This window comes from Mauremys mutica, chromosome 16 (assembly GCF_020497125.1).
Source record: "Mauremys mutica isolate MM-2020 ecotype Southern chromosome 16, ASM2049712v1, whole genome shotgun sequence".
NCBI classification, from domain to species: Eukaryota; Metazoa; Chordata; order Testudines; family Geoemydidae; genus Mauremys; species Mauremys mutica.
The window spans coordinates 23,159,229-23,180,965 of NC_059087.1; the positions used below are offsets into that span (position 1 = coordinate 23,159,229).

At 44.7% G+C, this 21,737-nt stretch overlaps 2 protein-coding genes across 3 annotated transcripts in view; one reads left to right on the plus strand and one right to left on the minus strand.

Annotated features, from left to right (window-relative positions):
• Positions 1–313: 313 nt before the first annotated feature.
• Positions 314–17,206, plus strand: RAB35 (RAB35, member RAS oncogene family). The gene is made up of 6 exons (XM_044989875.1): positions 314–707; positions 4,792–4,842; positions 5,622–5,745; positions 13,558–13,682; positions 13,780–13,904; positions 14,603–17,206. The coding sequence occupies exons 1-6, from the start codon at positions 656–658 to the stop codon at positions 14,729–14,731; spliced, it is 606 nt and encodes a 201-aa protein (XP_044845810.1). The 5' UTR covers positions 314–655; the 3' UTR covers positions 14,732–17,206.
• A 942-nt stretch (positions 17,207–18,148) lies between these two features.
• The window catches only part of BICDL1 (BICD family like cargo adaptor 1), a 73,695-nt gene continuing 70,106 nt past the window's right edge, over positions 18,149–21,737 (minus strand). For both annotated transcript variants that reach the window (XM_044989874.1, XM_044989873.1), the window contains one exon: positions 18,149–21,597. In XM_044989874.1, the coding sequence (XP_044845809.1) occupies positions 21,397–21,597 (201 nt within the window). In that variant the 3' untranslated portion in view covers positions 18,149–21,396. The remainder of the gene's footprint in view (positions 21,598–21,737) is intronic.

Below are 21,737 nucleotides of genomic sequence, written 5' to 3' on the forward strand. Positions count from 1 at the left end.
TCCCACCATTTTGTAGCCTCTCTCATGTTTGACTGGGGCCCTGTCTCGAGGCAGGTGGGAGCCATGGGCCTTGCCCTCTGCAACCTGTAATTGGGCAGCCCACACATCAGAGCGGAGGGGTCCTTTGTGGTGGCTCCCCGCTCTGAGGAAAAGATGGGTGGGGCCCCTGGCACAGCAGGTCCAAGGGCTGGGAGCCTGTCTGAGGATGGCAGTAGGACTCCTGGGGGGGAGGGGCACTGTCCCGACTAAGAAATGGGCGCCAAAACTACTGAGGGGACTCGCACTCCTCACTACACATGCGCCGGAACACAGCGGCGTCGGGCGTCAGAACGCGCATGCGTCCCTGAGCCCCTAGCTAGCCTCGGAGTGACACGGGCGTAGGCGCACAGGTAGAGGGAGGAAGTGAGCGTTGGTCCGGGGGCCGATAGGACGGGGCGGTATTGCGCATGTGCAGTGGGCTAGCCGAGCGGCTGGCGGTCTCCAGCTGCAGAGCGCGGCTGAGGTGGTGCGCGTGCGCAGTGTGAGCGCTCGGGGTGTTGCTGCCGCCGCTGTCAGTTCCGGCTGTTTGTTCGGGAAGTGGATCCGGCCCGGAGCCGCCGCCGTCTGAGGAGACCCCACCTCTCCCGCCGCCCGGAGCTTCCGCTCCCCACCGGCCATGGCTAGAGACTACGACCACCTCTTCAAGCTGCTCATCATCGGCGACAGCGGTGAGGAGGGGAGCGAGGCCGGGCCTAGGGGGCGGCGGCGGGGCTAGGCCTCTCCCCGGGGCAGGAGCCCCCGCGCCCCCACCGGGGCAGGGGGAGCTTGGCGGCGTCTGACTGGGCGAGAGGCCTGCGGTGGCTCGCGGCGGGGGAGGTTCGGGGGGTGGCGCCGGGCCGGGGGGGCTGGGCTGTGCAGGGGGCGATACGGCCGGGGGGGCTGGATTGGGGGCGAGGGGGGAGGGGCTGTTCTGGTTTGTAACTGGCTGCCCAGGCCGAGTGCGAGGTCAGAGCGCGACTAGGGGGGTGAGACTCGTTAAGCGAAGCTTGATGCAGAAACTTCTCTAGACGGAGCGGCTGCCACCTCCTAATCCTGCCGGAACGGTGGTGGTGCTGCTTATCCGCCCGTGAGCGTTAAACACCCCCCCACCCCCCACCCCCGGTCAGCCAGCTTCCTTGGTGGACTTCTGCGGGCTTGCCCTCGCCAAGTGGGGCTAATCGCATCTCACCCCGGCCCACCAAGAGGCCTCCTGCAGCTAGAATGGAACGGTTGTCTCCTTTGTTTTTAGAGCATCGGTTTAACCTGTGGAACTTGCAGTCACAGAGTGTTGAGGCAAATAATTTAACAAGATTCAAAAAAAGGATTAAGCACGTGTATGAGTAAGGATAACATCAGCATTTACACTTGCTAGGATAGACTTTACAAGGGCAATCAAACCTCATGTTTTCAGGGCATAGGCTGTTATCTATCTGGGATCAGGAAGGAATTCCCTCATAATAACATACAGTTAAGTACAGTCTAGAGGGTTTGGTCTGTGCTCAGAATGCCCTAAGGACTGTTGTGTCAATTCTTATGTTTTTAACATTTAAAATAAAGTTTTTCTTTAGTATTTGTCAAGATATGCCCTATTGAAGCTTTGTGTATGTGTTCATCAACTTAGAAATAACTTTGGATCTTGTTTAGATCTTTAAAATGGAGGAGGAGTATGTGTTGGATGTATATGTTCCATCTACTAATCATGGATGCCCAAAACACTTAACCTGTTGGTTGAAGATAGGGAAAATGTCTGATCTTTGATTTTAAAAGGCTTTGCAGAGTTTGAAACACTTTTGAAGGGCAAATAATTGAATTTACCATCTGTCATGTCAGTTGATCTATTTTGAAGTGCACCAGAAATGCAGGTGGGGTATGTCTACTTTTATATAGGGGTCCCCAAACTTCACCCAGTCAAGTTCCATAGTCGCAACCCTTCAAGAGCCTGAAACTTAATTTAAATAAAATGGAGTATATGTTATCCACCCTTATCTTTTAACAGAGGTGTGACCTGTAAAGACAGTAGGTCCCAGTATGCAATGTGGCATGGCCATTTGTGTAAAAACTGAATGCTGCATGATCCTAGGAACTGTCATCTCAATAGGCTTTCAGCTCCCTGTCAAAAGTGATTGAATGTATACTACACTGTGTCCCCCTCCTTGTTGCTCCTGTGGCTGCAAGAAAGATAAGGCTTGTGTTTACAGAGGCCCTATTTTAAATAAGGTCCATTTTCTTAATAATAAAAAAAACAAAACGGGGGGGGGGGGATTATTCTAAAACCCAAGTTGAGGAGGGCACATGTGGTAGCTTACTGATCACTTTACTAGAGTAGAGTTTAAATACTGCCAGGAGGTTTCAAAACAATTTAGGCAAGATTGGTAATTTGGAGAGAGCCCTATATTGGAGAGGAAGATTTTTCTTTTGACCAATTAAATCCCTTTGCTGGCATTTCTTAACTTGGGCAAAGCCTCTAATCACTGAAGAGTGTCCAGTGCGAGAAACTGCATGATCTGATTGTGAGAGGACTGGATGCCTGCAACTCGAGGTTCTAACAGTTAAATCCACTGTAGAGCTACAAGTATTGATTGTTAATGTTTTCTCTTTAATCCCAAGAGGAAGGCTTTGTCCCAATTCCCAGAAACATTTCATTTGCATCGTTTATTGATCCTTACAGAAAAGCCCAGTGTTAGGAAATGCAACGTTGTTGGATGGATTGTTACATTTCATCTGCTTTTCCCAATATGGAATTGTGACGGAGTTTAGAGGACAGTAGGTTTTCGTGTTTAAAACAGGTCATTTTGAAAAGATGATTGTAGTCTTAGCTGTTCAAGTTGTGCCAAAAATTTAAAAAATGAAATATACAGATAGTCTGTTACTTTCTACTTGCATGCCTATGTATGTTCTTTCATTCAGCTAGAGCTGGGTTTGTTTTGAAAGCTGTGATAGGGAAATTTATGCACTACTATATTTCACAAAATTAGTAGGCAAGGCAGTGCTTTTGAATTCTTACTTTTACATGAGTGGCAGAAGCTCTACTGACTCTCTCTCTCTCTCTCCCCCTCCCCCCCCCCGAACTTAAAATGTACGTGCATAGGAGGTGGGGGCCATGAGGAGTGTGGTTTCTCTGTATATGAGCAGTGTGCTTTATAGACAGTGTTCATTCAGTGAGATCTGTCATCTGGAACAGCTAGAATTTCCTGAATTCCGGAGGCTTGGCTTCTCTTTACAAGCCTTTTTGTGATTGCCTGTGGTCAAGACATTGTCCACCACTAAAGTAGATCCTCCTGACAACATGCAAGTCAATTGCTCTCCATGGAGTTCTACAGTGCTGTTTGCAGCTGGTTTTGTCTTAAACATAGAGATGCAGTCTGATAAGACTATAAGACCCAACATGTGGTGTTGAGGCCACTTGGATCAAGATGACATGCTGCTCCCTGGGATCTGTAGACTCAGCAAGCTGCATCTTTTTTAAAGTTGACAGTGGTTGCAACAGCATTTGTTATATAAATTATATGAAGCCTTTGGGCTCTTGGCATGTTGCTAGTGCAGCCCTCTCTAAAGTTTGGGCAACTGTTACCAACCCCTTTCTTGGAGCTTAGGGTTGTTCAGCATCTGGCTACTGTAACTTGGTTGTCAGTATTGCCTTCTGTATAACACTCATCTTCTGTGAGAGGCTACCTTTTCTGCTCTTGATGTTTAGGCAAGTGCTGGCTAGGCTTATGCTTTTGGCCTATGAGACATGGATTTTTGGGATGGCAGAGAAAATAGATACTTTGTTTAGTGTTATGGAAGGTTGGAGGAATCTGTAAAGACTGAAGAACTATAGGAACTCTGTGCAGTCATCATACAGAAATCCTTGCAGATTTGTTAATAGTGACTGCAACTTAACACAAGTAAGCGCTGACCTGATAGACCCTAGTTTTAAATGAGAGGAAATAACATTGGTCAGTTACTGTGATCAGGTGAGCAAACTGGAGCTAAGGGTCTCTTCTAAGAAGCAACCTGGGGTTTCCTCATGCCAAAACCCAGTGGGTTTGTTGTGAAGGAGTCAGTTTTGTGATGGATTTTATTGGAAGCAGGTGTGCACAAGATGTTCCCATGAAACTGGGAAACTGGAAATGCTGGAATGTGACTTCAGATTGTTTAAGGAAAACCTGAATGAAGTACTGTTCAAAGCATTCAGAATTGTTACATGAAACCTCTCGTGCAAAGGGTGCAATTTCAGAGTGATCCTGCAGTATGGAATACTCGCTGCTTCCTGTTAGATGACAATATAGAACAATGGTTCCCAATCTTCTTGAGCAATTGCACTAGTTTACCTTGGCTGTATTAGTCAGTGCCTGCTGTCTTCCATTAAATAATGCCCATTCTAACCCCAACGTGGCAGCACCAAACCCTGATCTCAAGGCCCAAGTAGCCCAAATTTCACTGTGGGTTCAAGTGTACATGATTGAATGTGAGATAGGCAGTGGTGCTCAGGCATGGCACAAAAGATCAGAGATGGGATTTTTTAGAATATCTGCTGGGGATGCCTGCTCTGTCATTATTGGTCCAAGAACTGAAAGTTGAGGGAATTGCAATGGATCCCTTGAGATCTGACCTGCAGTTCTGTTCATGCCAGTTTTCTCCTCTGAGGCTTTGGTCAGGAACTGATAGAACTAGATTATCTTCCTGAAGAAGGAATTAAATGGGATTCAGAAAATACAGTGAATGAAAGACAAAATACCACCATCTGTTACTTCTTTTCCAACAGAACTCAGCATTTTTTCTCTCTCTCAGGTGTTGGCAAAAGCAGTTTGCTGTTACGCTTCGCAGATAATACTTTCTCAGGTGAGTGTTCCTTTCCTCCAGTGGTGAATTGGCCGAGGGCTGTCCTAGCACTGCCCTATCACTAGAGAACTCGCATCCTGGGAGTTCACTTAACCTGGCACTGCTAACCATATTAGAAATCTGTTATCTTCCCAGCTCCATTTCTCTTGGCACATCCACACAAAATCCTTGCATTTTGATTGTGAAAATCCCATGGTGTCTAGATCAGTGTGAATCCTGTGAAAGAGTTCAATTTGTTAAATGTCCGTTGCACCATGCAAACTTCTGCCCATTGTAAAACCTCCCATTCATCCTGTGGGATTAGTTAAATCATGATAATTTAATTCTTTGTAACATGATTGAGTTATCAGGAGGCGATTAATAGAATAGATTGTAGTCGAAGAGAGATTCCACTAGCAGTTAAGATAAATTTTGCCCTGCGAACTCTCTCACAAATATTTTACTCTTATTTGTTACCCCTCTTTTGATGAATTTGGTGCTTATTCTCAACCACTGGTATGGTGTTGGAATAGCTTTCTTGAAATAGATTTTTTGCCACTGGATTTGATTTTTGGCATCAGTAGTGGAAAATAGCCTGGACTCATGAATAATTATTATACAAATAAAAATGGGGCTTGAGATACCTGTCTAAAAGGAGTCCAGATAGATTGGGCAAAGTGACAGAGTCCTCCTGAGGCTACCGCCAGCTGCAGCCTAGACATGTGTCCTAGTGAATGTTGATAAGTTTAAAGGGAACAAGGTTTGGTGTTCTCACTTGCATACACACTTCCTCTCTGTAGGCAGCTACATTACCACAATTGGAGTGGATTTTAAAATCCGGACAGTTGAGATTAATGGAGAGAAGGTGAAGCTACAGATATGGGACACAGCTGGACAAGAGCGTTTCCGGACTATCACATCGACGTGAGTATAGTTGGGCTCCTTTGACTGTGGCTCCAAGCTTAGATATGATGGGCTTCTTGGAATGTAGCTTGGCTATTATAGCACAGGAGTTTCTCAAATATGTGGTCTATCTGTGTTTGTGGGGATTCTTTTCCAAGCTTTCCCATGACAATTAGGGATAAAGGATTTATGGTTAAGGCACAGGACTGGGAGGCAGGACTCCTGGATTCTTGGCTATGCAACAGATTTTCTGTATGATCTTGGGCAAGTCTCTTAATTCCTCTACCTCTGATTTCCCAACTGTAAAACTGGGAATGTTTCTCTATTTTTTTATACGTCAGGAAATCTAGCCTCTCAACCTTCTGCAAAATGTACTACAGAAGTCCAAAGTATTAATCCTCTCTATCAGTTTTGTAGTTTTAATGAGGCGTTTGAGGTTTAAGAATTCAATGTCAAATATATGGATTCTTTTTGGAATTGCTAATGGTGAAGGGACATTCTGATGATTAAAGTACATAGCATTCTGTTGAAACAGACACCAACAGAAAGTTAACCTTCTTGATCTGAGGTCAGTTCAAGCTCATTGTCCTTTGAACAACTGCAGTGCTTTTCCTGTTCCTGAAGAAACCACACCCTGAGCTGCAGCTGCAGCATTGAAAGCTCAGGAGAATTACATGTTTTTGCTATAACTGGTTACGGTGGATTTGGGGCTGCTCAGAGTGGTGTTGGGGGAAGAGGAAGGAAGACCTTTGGAAATGGATCCTTTGTTTCCTTTCTGTATAAAATAAATTTGTACTGGGAGGACCCAAGTGCCTGTTTTCTCATACACTTTAAGGCTAGAAAGGCCTAGATTGTGATAATCTAGTCCTGTCCTTCTGCATGTTGCAGGCCACAGAACCTTGCCCACCCATTTCTGTAATAGACCCGTAATCACTGGCTGAGTTACTGAAGTCCTCAAATCATGATTTAAAGACTTCCAGTTACCGAGAAGCCACCATTTACTCTAGTTTAAACCTGCAAGTGACTCATTCTGCAGAGGATGGTGAAAACCCCCCAGGGTCTCTGCCAATCTAACCTGAGGGAAAATTCCTTCTTGACCCCAAATATAGTGATCAGTTGTACCCTGAGCATATGGGTGAGACCCACCAGCCAGACCTCTGGGAAAGAATTCTCTGTAGTAACTCAGAACCCTCCCCATCTAGTGTCCCATCTCTGGCAGTTGAAGATATATTTGCTATTAGCAGTTACAGATGAGCCATATGCCATTGTATGTAGTCGTATCATACTGTCCCCTCCACAAAACTTACCAAGCTCAGTCTTGAAGCCGGTTAGATTTTTTGCCTCCACTGCTTCCCTTGGAAGACTGTTTCAGAACTTCACTCCTGGATGGTTAGAAACCTTTCTCTCATTTCAAGCCTAAACTTGTTGATATCCAGTTTGTATCCATTTGTTCTTGCGTCAATACTGGCACTAACTTAAATAACTCCTCTCGCTTCCTGGTATTTATCCTTCTGATGTATTTATAGAGGGCAATAATATCTCCCCTCCTCCTTCATTTGGTTAGTCATTCACAACTGACTTCTCCTTTGGCTTCTGTCAGTTAACTGAGGCAGGTCATTTTTCATATAACATCAGGTAACTACCCCAAATTAAAAAGCCTGATGGGGTTGGCTGCCTTTGGGAGAGGTTTGGATATTAGAAATTGGTGACTTGTGCTCCATCCTTTTCCTTTGCATTTCTTCACTGATACTGCTGGAGACTTGTTTCATAAAAGCATTGCAGATTTCGTTACCTCTCCTAGTGTTCCTGTGCATGACATCACTTCTTGTTTCAGTGCTGTGGCCAGCTTCAGAAAGGAAGTGGTGAGGGGGGAGGCAGTAAGGCACTGCTGAAGTTCTTATCAGCTGTGCATATGGAACACTTGTTCTGGTTGAATTTGTGCTGAGTCAGCAAGGCACCTTCCTGTTTTCAGAATTCACAGCCACACTTCAGCTCTGAATTAATGAGCCTTGGTTCGCAAGGCTGTGGGGGCTGATGTGAGCTAGATCCGAAAACCACAATGCCCAGCAATTAAAGGGGAATTCCAGGAAATGACTTACTTTTGAGGACAGGAATAGCTGCAGAAGTGACTGTCTAATGTAATGTGTAAACCTTCTGCTTCTCCTTCCACTCTCAATCATTTAAAAACAAGAACTTTTGAGAATCATAGAGGATGCTTTCTGCATGAAGGTTTTTGGACTTCCTGATGCATGTAGTGCTGCTGCTGTTACAACTTCTCTGAGAGAGCTGAAGACAAATTGTAATGTGCAGGGGAGTAACGAGCCCCCATGTTTTCCCATATTGCAGAGTTTTCAGGGTAATTACTAGCCTGCCACAAACCTTCCGCGGAGAAGCAATAAATATGTCCAGCTTTGCACACAACTGAATGGGCATTTTTGCTTTCAGCCCCTCTAGGACGTTGATGGCAAATACTTAGGGAAGAAGTAAAAAAGCTGCTTCAACACCCTGTACTATAGTAGAGAAACTTTTTCCTCCAGCTAGGTGGGCTGGCTGTGGCTTCTGGAGTACGCTGCTACTTCCTCTTTAGTTGGCCAGTAGGCAGCCTCCTCTGGGGTGGACCATATTCTCTATATAGATAATAAACCACAAGATTGTGGATTCAGAGTTTTATTGTCAAGGGAGTAACTGATTTGCTTAGAGCAAGACATTGAGTAGCAGATCAAATTACCAGGTTATAGAGTATACAGAAGGGGTTGGCCGAACAAAGCGTGGGAAGGGTGCCAATACATTGTCAACAGAATGGTTGAAATTTTAGGTTGCTGTAGCAGTGACTCTTTGGATTGAAAGGGAAAAGGTGATCCTTGGCTATTGCTATAGACCAGTCAATCTTTTTTGCAGATAAAGATAGTCTACAGGTAGATGTCAAGTCAAGTATGGTAAACAAACTTGAAGTCTGAGAGCATCTGTTGTAATTGTAATGGGTTTGAAGTGCTGCTGGGAAGACTTAGAATTGCAACATGACTGAACTGAGTGCAAGTCTGTAGTAGAAAATGGGAAGACAGAAGAAGCTGCAGTCAAGTCATCTCTGTGTAAAAGCCCAACATACTTAAGTTACAGAAGCTGAATAAGACACAGAAGCTGTTAAGGAATGTAAAGGAATCTGAGCAGGAGAATTATTTTTTATAAAGCCAGGAAAAGTAAAATAGACTGAAAAAATCTTACAGTAAATAGCAAAATGTCAAAGGCAGCAAGACTATGTACATATGAAATAACCAGGGGTCTTGGGGTTATTGGTGTCTAGGTGGAGCAGTGACTAGTGCACTAGCCACTTAACTTTAGAGAGCTGGGTTGACTTCCTCCTAAATCCAAACAGAATTTTAGTTTTGATCTGATAATCCCATATGTGCACATCAGAAACCCTCTGGCGACATTGCAGGTCACAAATAAGATGTGAGAGTTGCAGGCGCTGCATCTTTCCATGCTGGGTCTGCTCAAGTACATTTGTGAACATAGAACAGTTTTTAACGGGGTTGGTAGTTTATATTCAGTCCCCTTAAGGACAGTGTGGGCTTAACTCAAGGAATGAGGTAATTATAGAGTGACTAGCTACCATGTATTTGTAGACGAACAGGGTGGAGATATGTCCAAGTCAGGGATCAGTTTTCCAGGGACAGCAGAAGTAGAGTTATGGTGTACTGAACACCAGATATGGTTATTAAAAGGTCAGATGTATTGATTGCAGATGATACGCATTTGTGCATCTGACAAGAAATAAGCAAGGAAATGGTGAACTTTTAACAAACGTTGAATTCACTACAGTCAGGTGAGATTCTAGAGGACTATAAACCAATGAACTAACAATAACAGCTTTGGAAATGCCATATTGGACTAAACCAACAGCCCACCTAGTTGGGTGTCCTGTCTTTGACAGCAGCAAGTTTTGGATGCTAGAGGAAGGTGTTAATCTCCAGGCTGTATGTAACTGTATGATACAAAACCAGCAATTTAGAGGGAGATTTTTTTTTCCTGATCTCAGGTGGTGATCCGCTTATATCCTGAAGCATGAGATCTGCTTCCGCTTGTAATATAAAACAGACTACTGTAACTGCAGGTGCTATTGATAAATGTCTAATCCCTTTCTAAAAAATGTATTAAGCTTTCTGACTCAATAGTATCCTGTAGCAGCAAGTCCCACATGCTAGTTCTAAAATGTTTCCTCCTTTTATAGGAGTAGCCTTGGAAGAGATGTAGTGGGAAGATGTAGTGGGTTGATTTAAGGATATCATTGTTTAAACAACCAGCCCTGGAGTTTTGTGAAGATTTACTACTCTGTTGTGTAATGATTCAATAATAATGTACTTACAGCTTAAGATTTTACAAAGTTTTGTAGAAAAGATCAGGGTAATGTTTATAATGCATTGATGCAGCTGTATAAACTGCAGGATTCTCATTCTTTTATTTGAATTTCTTATGATGCAGCTCCAGAATTTAAGTTTTTGTACATTTAAAGTCTCTAGTTTTGTGGTTGAAAGGTAACCTTTGAAGGGTAAACTGACCCAATAATCTTTGTCTGCGGACATTTTGAAATAATAATTTGGAGGTGTGAGTAGCCCCATTCATCTCAATAGGACATTAAATCGGAAAACCAGTGATGCTTTAAACATCAACAGCTATTTGATGACTGTTCTTTTTAGGAAAAACACCAAGTTACTATGCTTCTCCATTGTTGGATGTTGTGGCAGCTATTGAGTTGCAGGGGGTAGCTAGTTGTCAATATTTGCAGGGATGGGGAATGAGGATTTCATTCCTCCCTCCTTCAAATTTAAAATGGCCTCCATCCTACCCAAAATAGGGGAGGGGGGGAAAGGAGATGCATCTGCTCCTTGGTATCAAAAGCCTCAACTGCCTCTTAATTGTCAAAAACACAAAACTGACTCCCACTCCTTCCCGGGTGCCAAAAGCCCCGTCTGTCCCCTACCCATCTGCCAAAGCCAACAACTTCCCCCAGGCAATTTCTATAAAGCAGTTATGTGTGTTTAGTGCAGCACATGGAAAACTGAAAGTATGGCCACAGTGTAAATCAATATACAAATGAAATCGTATAGTGTCACTACTGTGCTGCACCTGGGCTGCATCAGCTATGTCTAATGTGCCACTTAAGACACAAGGCCTTGGATAAGATTCATGGATAGTGTAAAGCCGGGCGACGAGCTTAAAAAAAAAAGGGGGAGGAGGGGGATTAGTATCTGGAAATAAAAGTAGTCATAGATTAAACCACCAGGTTAGTCAAATGTTGAGTGAGATCTCAGACAACGAAGAAAATTGCAGTTTAGCATAGACAAATGTAACATTGTGGGGGGGAGAAATGGGTCAACCCAAAGAACATCTGTTACATGAAAGAGTCTTCCAGTTCAGAATCAAGAAGAGGATTTAGATGTAAAGCATCTGTCCATTGCTCAGCACCAGCAAAACCAAACCAGATACAGGACTAGGTTTGTGAGCAGGATGAGAGAGCACAAAACGGGAGGTGCTGTGCCTATATAAATTTGGACCCAATCTGGAGCAGAGCTTGTCGTACAAGTCACTGTTTCACATGGAAGAATATTTTTTATGTGGACTGCAGCCCCTGAGGATAAAGATGTTGTGTAGTCTAAAGAATCTGAATTATAAAGGAAACTTCATATTTTTTCTACTTGAGGAAAAGATGAATTGGCCTAACAGGCTTCAAAATCATGAAAGGATTGGTTGAGAGAACTGGTTAAAGGGTTTAAAAGTACAGCACAATCTAGAAAAAAAAGTCTGGGATTGAATATTCTTGGTCTAAGCTATTTCATGCCAATGGAATTGAACATATGGCATATGTTTCTGAGAAAGCAATGCAAGAAAATTATGATATGCCTGAGTTTCTTTGTGGAGAACGTAAGAGTAGAGATGAGAACACATAGATAGGCAGACAGGTTCGCATGGTGACCTTCCATACTTCTGAATTGTGGTGATCCTATCCTAAAAAGTTGCTCAACACCTAGTTGCTGCCACCACCACTACCTGATGATGTGAAACAGAGGCCAAGACAGCAGTTAGCGGGGAAAAGCATAGCTGAAAAGCCTTCTAGAGATAGCAGTACTTTACACGTCAGTGGGTGAGAAGCACTGTGTGTGTTGCAAAGGTCTGGTATCATTAATTCTAGTCTTACAGATGAGGAGATGGAGGTAGCGATGTTAAGTGACTTGCTCAAGCTGTAAGTCAGTGGCAGAGATGAAAATATAAATCAGAACTAGCCTGAAGTGTAGCCCAGTTGGTCTTGCTCAGTGTTACAGTGCACAGATGGATTGGGGTGTCTTCTATCTGGGGAAGGATTAATTAAGCAAAGGGAGAACTAGATTCAAAGTGTTGGTCACAGCTGTCATCTCTGAAGAGCAGAGGGAGGAAGAGCCCTTGTGGAAATGCTGATGATGAGATTGGTCTCTGGAAATCTTGAAACATATTTCTAAGGGAAGTGCCTCAGTTTGGCTGCTGTGAACTTCCGCATTTGCATTGGTAAAAGCTAATCCTAGTCAGACACAAGAAAAGGAGGAGGAGGGGAAAGACAGGTAAACATGCAAAGTGCACCTAGTAATATAATTCTTGGAGTGGTTCTACAAAGAAAACCATTTAAAAAAAAAACAAAAATGCCAAACCATTGAGAGGGATCAGTGTTAATTGTCTCGATGATTTACAGAGCAAATTTGCTCAATTCAAAAGCAAAAGGTTTCTTTCTGGGTGCCAGCCCTGCAAACTCAACTGGGATCTGAACGTTAAGCTGAACATAAAGGTTCTTTCCTTCATGCATATCATTGTACTAAAGATTTTGCAGGCCATAAACGGTCTTCATTGATGCCTGCACTGCTCCATTTTTTTTTTCAGTGTTTGCACAGGTGAAACAAATTGGAACTTAGTGAACAATTCTGATGCACAAAAAGAAACTGAATTCATCTTCTTTTCTTAGCTGTGTTGGTTCTGCAGGACTAACTAGCTTTGACTGAATTTCACTTATTTTTAATCACTAAAGGTAGCAGATATGACTCTGAATGCACATATGGAGCAGATCTGTTGAGTAGGAAGGTGCCATCAGTACACAGTTGCTTTTCAGAGTAGAATGGGGCTTTAAAGCAAAAGGAGTAACTGGGGGCTAAATAGCAAAACAGACAAATCTCTGAATAGTTTATATGTGGAGATCTGATCACAGATTAGACTTGTTCACATGTTAGTCCCTAATGAGCATTTTTCACATCTCAAAACTACAGCACAATTTGGCATGATTTAATGATCTTTGCTGGAAGGCCTATGGCTGGAATAGTGGGTGCTGTTGCTAGAGAGGAACTGGAGGCACTTAATGATGTAGGAGAGAGGGAGGGGAGCTTGCAAAATTCCTTTCCTGACTGCAACCATTGATCAGTCTTTAATTTGTGCAGGAACCAAGATTCCCATGAAATAGGCAGTGGAGGATGGATTGCCACTGTCTGCTCCCACAGCCGGAAGATCATGCTTATCCTTGTTTGGGTCCCAGGCAGCCCAAACAGGACCTGTAGGAGCAGGTTTATCAATATAGGGGCTCTGAAACTTGTTCATATGGGCCAGCTGAGCAGAGAACTGTGCATGTTTAGGGGCAGAGCATGAGCTGACAGTTGCACATTAAATGACTCCCAGTGGGGTGAGGGGGATGGGGACTTGTTTGTTCAGGTTTGGGGATTTCTATCTAAATGATCTAGAGGCCCATTCCAAAGAACGGTGTTAGGATAAGGCCACGCAGCCAGAAGTTTGAACTAGCATCTGTGTCCTTTTCCCACCCCATAGGTATTACAGAGGGACGCATGGGGTCATTGTTGTCTATGATGTCACCAGTGCAGAATCCTTTGTGAATGTAAAGCGGTGGTTACATGAAATTAACCAAAACTGCGATGATGTCTGCCGGATACTGGGTAAGCTCCTACTCTGCTGCTGCTTGTTCTGGGAAGCCTTTGCTATGGCAGCCTGGCCAGTGGAGGAGGTGTAGCACTGACCTTTTTTCCTTTTTAGTGGGAAATAAGAATGATGACCCAGAGCGGAAAGTGGTGGAGACGGAAGATGCCTATAAATTTGCCGGGCAGATGGGGATCCAACTGTTTGAGACCAGCGCCAAAGAAAACATTAATGTGGAAGAGGTAATACCCTGAAGGGAATAGGAATATGGCGACTTTTCAGAAGTAACAGGCTAGGAATGGCAAGATATTGCATCTGTTAAAAGGAGATGCAAATTTTACTGTTAGGAGGCCACATACCAACAAAAGTAGGAGGGGTTTTCATTGCTATTAGCATTTATTGTGCCTCCGTATATGCAAACTGCAGCTGAGCAGTTGCAGTGGGAAGGAGAGAGAGAGGGTCAGGTGGAGAGGTACTGCAGATAAGGTGACTTTTCTTCAGTGCAATAAAGGCTAAAGCTGGATGGCGAAATTAATAAAAATGCATCAGCCTTTTAGATCTTTTCCCCAAGAGATCTTCTTTCACTGGAAGTGCCAGCCTCAGTGGAAGGGAATGCTAGAGCCTGAGTCGTTGGCCTTGGTGGTGCTGTGGGCAAGTGAGGGTTATGCCAAACCCTGACTTGCTGTTCTTGGTGGCACTGCTGGGCTAGACCCTCACTCACAGGTTTTAGTGGAGGAGGGAAAGGTGGGGCTGGAGGATGCTGGACCCCAATTCACTGGCCTTTGGAGGGGTTGTGAGAGAATATGCTGAAATCTGACTTGCTGGTCTTAGTGGCATCATGGGCTGCTTTTGGTGTTTCATCTACTTCTCTGGAGGGTAGCCCCTCAGCAGCCAGCCTGCACTCCCAGATGGTCTGAACTGCATTGTGTTTCTCTTGCAGATGTTTAATTGCATTACAGAGCTGGTTCTGCGAGCAAAGAAAGAAAACTTAGCAAAGCAGCAACAGCAACAACAGAATGATGTGGTGAAGCTAACTAAGAACAGTAAAAGGAAGAAGCGGTGCTGCTAATGCCATTTCCCTGTTGCAGAGACTCTGCTCTGACAGATCAGCCCCTCCTAGACTTGGGCTACTTCACTGGGGCAGGCTTTGGGAGGACTTTCTCAGTTTTGTGCCGTTATTTAAAGATTTTTCTCCATGTTTTCTATCAAGAGGCGCTGGCACCTTACCATGTTAGTGCCAAGAAAGTATCGGATGGACTCTTGCCCCTTCTCTCCTCCCCTGCTCATTCCAGTGCGCCTTGTAGACAAGAAAGGACGTTGCCTACCAAGTGGACTGATTAACCCAAGAGTTTGTACATAATGTATATTGCTTTAACCATCTGCACCTCCCTCTTGTCACTTTGGCTTATGCCTTCTTAATGTCAGCCAATCATGAACTGCAGTTATCTTTTTAAAGATAGAATACAAAGTTCTTAACTCGAGTAGGCTCCAGGCTGGCAGCGATTGCTGCTGGGGCCTTGGGCTTCATTTTGTTTGGGCTCCAGGCTGGCAACTGGTGCCCCTGGGGCCTTTGGCTTCACTCCGAGTTCCAGACTGTTACTGGGGCTTCAGCTTCATTTTTCTAGGTTCCGGGGTTGCTGCTGGAGCCTGGGGTTTCACGTTACCAGCCCAGGGCTGGTCTGGTGCTGGGTTTCACTTTGCCATACTCCAGGTTTGTGGCCAGGGCCTTGGTTTTACATTTGCTTTGTGATGCAGCCCAGCTGTACCTGTGCTCTTTAGTTTGTATCAAGATATTTAAAAACAATGGGATTTATTTGGATTTAAACTTTTTAAAAAAACAAAATGAAACTAAACTCCAGTGACTTCTGCTTCTGGGTCTGCTGGTTGATCCAGGCGAGGGTCCAGACACTTCTTGAGAGCAACAAAACAGTGTGAATCTGCCAAAAAAGCTCCTCATGTTGCCCTGTCCACAAGTAGATCTGAATTCAAATGTGAATGCCGGTGGCAAAGCGTTGCTTTCAAGAGAGATGGAACATGTGGAAGTGAATCCAGCTCTTTTGGTTGGTGTCTGGATCCAACAGTTGCTGCAGGATCATTCCCAGGAGTCTCCTGTCAGAGAGGAGGACTGCTCTCTCGAATGTAAAGAAATGGAAAGCTATTGCTTGTATTATGTGGTGATGGTTGGGGGTAGGGGTTTTCTTTGGTAATGTACTCTGGCTTCACTGTGCTGAACAAACAGCATTCCTCTGGCCTTCATTGGCTTTTGTGGGAAAATAAGGGCTCAGTTCCTCAGTCCCTGAATAGATATGCTCAGAGGCTGAGGCTGTCGTAGCAGGAGCACGATGTCTTTGGGTTGCTGAGTAACGTGTGTTCATCAACTGATTCTCTACGTAAAAAAGAAATTCTCTTGAAATACTGACTGGAAAGGGATGGGGGTTTGGGCTTCTGGCTTCATACTTGACCTTGAAGATGACACAGCACTCAGGTGTCAGCACATGGTTCTCCGGAATCACTGGCCTTAGGTTTGGTAGGGCATGTCCCACTGACATCCATGAGCTTGGATAATCCCAATCACACCCAGGAAAGGCTAAATTGAAATCACTTATTTATTTTGCCAGCCTTTTTAGATTCTTATGGTTTGTGGTAAAAGCCCTGATCATACAATCACATCACAGATCAGTCTGACTTTAAAGATTATTTTTTTTCATGCAAACCATGAATGTGTGACAAGTTTTTAACCAGTGCAAGTGTTGGGAGTGTATAGCAGCTGCCTTTTCCCATCCCCCATCTCTCTTCTGCACATATCTGTCCATGTTTCAATGGTAACCCAAGAGTAAAAATGAGCTGGGGATATTGGGGTGATACTGCTAGAGTGAGCACTGCATGAATGACAAGACGTGCATTGGTTGCTTCTGCAGGTGGCAGCAGAAATTACACCAGGCATCCACCCTATGTGCTTCCAATGTGGAATATAGCATATGTACCAGGAAGGAGCTCTGTCAGCCTCCTCTGTCCCTTCCTATTGAGATGGAGCTGGCTTGTGCCACAGTTCCTGCTCTGTGGGCTCGACTCGAATTACATTGATGGGGCTCGTGTGCTGAAGAGTTTGTAGATCTAGGTAGGGGTAAAGGGTATAGGCAAAAGTAAAGGGGAAAACTGAATTTGTTGGAACTGATGCAATAAAGTGAGGAAATGGTGCACCTGATCTGGAGTGTTTTGATGTGGAAAGGTTAGTTCTCATTGAGTCCAGGTCTTTGTGGCCGCAGGTGTGAGCTTTGCCAATCCAGCAGTCCAATTTCCTGACTTGAAGTGGGATGTTTTTTTTAGTGCTGCCTCTACTGGCTGTAGAGGAGCAGCTGTCTACCTGCTGCTGCCACTGAGTATTAGTATTGGGGGATAGGGACTGCATCTCTAGTGGTGCTGATGTGAAGCGATGGAATGTCTAACTGGTTTGCTAGGATTATTTCTGCATTGACAGTTTCTAATTATGCTTTTTAAATAATTTTAAAAAACTAAAAATAAAGGTTACAAGATGCCAAATCTTCCTTTTGAAAGTCTGTTTCCTCTGCTGTCCAGCATCTGGAGCTGGGTTCTCCCCCGCCTTGCCTCCATCCTCTTGTTATATGTGCTGCTTTTCTGGGGGGGTGTTTGGCAAGGAGCAATGGCTGCCTTCAGTCATCTTGCTGCCCTGGGATTTTTCGCTCTGTTTAGTGGAGCTGTGTATTAAATCTTTTTTTATGGGTTGAAAATTGGTGATTTGTGCTTTATTCCTTCATTCCTGTCCCAAGGGAAAGCTTTGGAGACTTCATTTGCAATTACACAGGATAGAGCTGGACACTCCAGCAGAGTTTGGAGCTCTTTGTTAGAGGCAGGAGAGGACAAATACTAATTAATAAAATAAGAGGCTGATTTCCCACCCCACCCCCACTGCAATTCTTTACATTGTGGGTCTACCTCCAGTTACTGTTCCCCATGTCCCCTCTCCCCCCGCCCCTCGGAGTGACTTACGGCCATGGCTGTACTTGTTGCCCTCGGTATTTAGTTTCTCTCCCTGTGTAGACAGGATTACACGGATGAGAGAGCTTCTCCCATCAGTGTTGCTACCGCTTCTCGGGGAGGCGGATTAACTGTGCTGATGGGAGCAGCTCTCCTGTCGGGGTAGGAGCGTCTTAAGCGCTGCAACTGCGCCAATGCAGCGTTTTAAGTGTAGCCCTTCCCTTAGGTTGCCAGACAGCTGAAGGTGTGAATACTCCAAATAGATGGGTTACGACTGCTTCTCTGCCTAGTCACCTGGAAGCGCGCACATGGCTCAATTGCTTGAGATTGTGAGATAGTGTACTGAGTATGCAGTCAGGGTGAGGTGGGTCTCTAGGTTCACAGAATAACCAGGGATCAAAGCCCAGAGACAGTACCGTAGAAATGATCCATTTTATTCTGAAGAGAACTATTTACAAAAGAAGCTGTGGAGCATTGTTTTTACTAAAAATATGCCTTTATAGATTTATATAATACGTATCTTATAAAAACCATACACTTATTTACATTACTTCTACGTACAAAAATTACAGCACTGTGGTATGTACATATCTATAGATACATTCTTTCTGTTTGTCCCTGCTGTGTGCTTTTTCACTTTCAGTCTATGGGGACTGTCACGTCACTATCTTACCCAGGGACGTCCTTTGTACCTCTAAGCTTTTGGTTAAAACAATCTTGCTTTGCAGTGGTTGAAGTGGGAATGGTAAAGAGGGTTTGCTCTATGTCCAGAATCCACTATCAGTCCTAGATAGGGTAAGGCCTACACGCATCACCTGAAGTCCTCGTGCATGCACTGTTGCCTGTAAGCCCACTTTATTGCTGCTCTGCACAAATTGTGCCATAGACTTCACTCCTCAGTTTCTTTTCTTAAATTGATCTCATTTTCTTGTGTAATGGTACCTTGCTGATCTAAGTGTGTGTTAAGACAGTAAAGTGCTAGTGACTTGACTTGCATCTACATTTATTTTCTGGACCATGCTCGAGTCTCATATATAACAGTAGGCCCCAGCTGTAGACTTTGCTAAAGGGAACTTCCCCCAGCTAGCAAAAAAAATTTGCTTGTTTTCCCACAGCGGCAGTGAGATTGCTTTATAATTGTCGTTCAGTTGTGTGAAATGTGCAGCCTCCATCCTTTAGCTGTGCAACTGTTGTACGTCCCTGCCATATTGCCTGGAACTATCCCTTAAGTACTGATGGGTGAAAATAGTTTGTACTGGTGTTGACTGCTGCAGATCCAACTCCCGTGCTGTGGTATAATCCCTGTAGGCTGATGCTTGCCTGGGATACGGAATCTACTCTGCTGGGTTACTGTGCTTCCTCCAGTTAGTGTTCTCCCTCCCAGTGACCTTTTTCAATAGGTTTGTAAGTGTCAGGTGCCCTGGGGGGCAGGGGAGGGGGTGCTGGCATGCTGAACTCCTCATAGTGGATTAATTCCAGGCTCCTTTCACTGCCTATCAGCTGTGCTGTCTTTGATGGTGAGTGCTCAGTGACAGTTTAAGGCAGTGGTGGGCGGCCTGTAGCTGGCCGGCCATGAGACAGTTTGTTTACGTAGACTGTCCACAGGCATGGCCGCCCGCAGCTCCCAGTGGCCGTGGTTCGCCATTCCTGGCCAATGAGAGCTGTGGGAAATGTTGCAGGCTGCAAGGACGGGCCGCAGGTTTCCCACCACTGGTTTAAGGGACGATGAAACATTTAGGACACTTAAAGCACAGCATTAACTACGTGACATTTTGCTGAGAGATTGTACTGCTAGACACTGTTTTATGTATCTGGTGTTAAGGTAGTTTTGTTGCAGTTGAGCAACAGCAGCTCAGCACAAGGACAGTTTCCTCTGACCTGGTTCATAACTCTGTCCTCCCCGTTTTTTGGGCTGAATAACCCCCATGCTCAGATGGAGGTGCACTTTTAAGTCCAAGAGAACTATATCCCAACCATCAGCTCGGAATATGCTTGCTTTCCTTTCCCAACCTCTATCAACCTTCCCACTGAAAAAATATTGCAAGGAGATTAAGGACTAGCTCCTTCCTTAAGTGAAGAGATTTGTTGTGAATTTCAATCACTGGCCTACGCAACTGTGACTCACGTCCACTATCCCCTTCCAGCGAACATGCAACAAAAGGCACCTTTCTTATCACTGCATCTTCATTGCATAACTTAAGCCCCTTTCCTTAGGATGGCAAATATACACTACATCATGGCTATAGATTCCTCTCCTCACCCACACATGTGCTGGGTGTGCAGCTTGGAGAGGACTGTAGGAGACTGGCAGTTGGGAAATGAAAAGGTGACAGCAGCATAAAACCCTTCTAGAACAGGCTGTTGCTTAAACATGCCAGTGTCAGCTTTCTCTAAAGGGGAAATGCTTATTTTATTGGTGGTAAAGTAGTTTTAAAGGAAGAGCTCTAAGTGGTAGTAATATGGCCTGCAGAAGGTACCAACCCTACTAATAATCTCATACGTACTGCAGGACTTCTAGCACCAAAGTGTGTGCATATATGTAGAGCAGCAGCATGTTCACACTCCTCACCCCAGGTTGATCAAAGCCGCCTAACCACAAGGGGAGAGTCTACGACCACACTGAGCATGAGGGGATCCAACCTTCTACCATCAAGGCCTGAGTAGCAGAAAACGTATACACAGGAGCTATGGGTTGGCCCTGAAGATCAGCCCTATAACTAAAGCTACTGCAGCAATGCTGAGCAGTGGAAGAGCTACACCTAGGACCTGATCTTCAGACACACAACAACCCATTCCTATTCAAATCAATCAGTTTTAGGTGCTCAGGACTTTGAGATGGCAGGTCATTGGAGCCCAGTCCTTAGTCCCATTGAAGCGACTCAGATTTTTGGCTGTTGATTTCACTAGGAAGATGCACAAGGCCTTTGGCCCTAAGGCTGAGCTACACTGAACTTCCACAGCAAGGCGAGGGGAAGAGTCGGTATCTGAGGAGCACTGAACATTCAGGCTCCTCGACGATCAAATCTTCAATACTCTGGGGTCTGGAACTGACCAACAGGGACCTAGAGTCACCTCACAGCATTAGCAGATTATAACTGCACTGAGCTGGAAGGGATCTGGAGTCCTGATGCAGTATGAGTAGCTATGGAGAGCACCAGGGGGAATAAAGACTTCTGGTCGTAAGCAGAGGACAGTAAGGACTTCCCCCACAGAGTAAGCTACACCCATGTAAACATGTTATGTTCCCAGGACCAGTGCAACTACAGCCTGTGTAATCTGCAGGACAGCCCAGCTGCCAGGACTGGAGGTTGTATGAAGGCCACAACTTTTCCTCTACTCTTCCGTGACACTAGTAGTCAGTCCCCTGTATTGCCTCATCTTGGGGTTGCTTATTTCCTTCTCCAGCATGAGAGAATGAGTTTAAGACAATTGGATTATTCTTCACAGCAGAAACTGAGTGGCCTGTGTCAAAGCGCCTAAAACGTACCCTGAAGTTTATCACTTTGCTTAAGGAATAAGAAAAGTTGCTCTCAGTTGGTATCACATTGTCAAACTGCAAATCTCCAATTCATGTAAACTTTTTGTTCAGAGCAGGTGGATTGTAAATAGTGCAGTCTCAAGGGTTAATTCCTTCACCCTTTGCGTTTTTCCTTTTGGATCAGATTCAGGTCCATTAGCAAGCTGGGCAGCTGCCCCCAGCTTTAAGCAGGAATAATTGGAAAGATTTCTCCTTTCACATTAATTTTTCTTGAAAAAGGAAAAGAGACGGTTCCTTTCTGCCCCAATGGGCTCATCCCCCTGCTGCTCCGGCCTGAACACGGGGGAGGGTCTTGCACACCGCTTTGCTCTGTAGCCACTGGAGAAGGAATAAGCAGGCTGGCTCCATTCCTTCAGATGTTTGTCCATCAGCTGCTGGTCAATGACCCTGTGCATGTCGTCCTGTAACAGAAGGGGAAAGGGATGTTCAGTCAGAAGCACAGCCAGTGTCTCAGCAGAGTTTACTCATGGACATGGCTAAAATGGGATTATAGAATGGCCATGATGAAAGGAAGAAGGGGTGGAGGGTACAAGGATCTCAT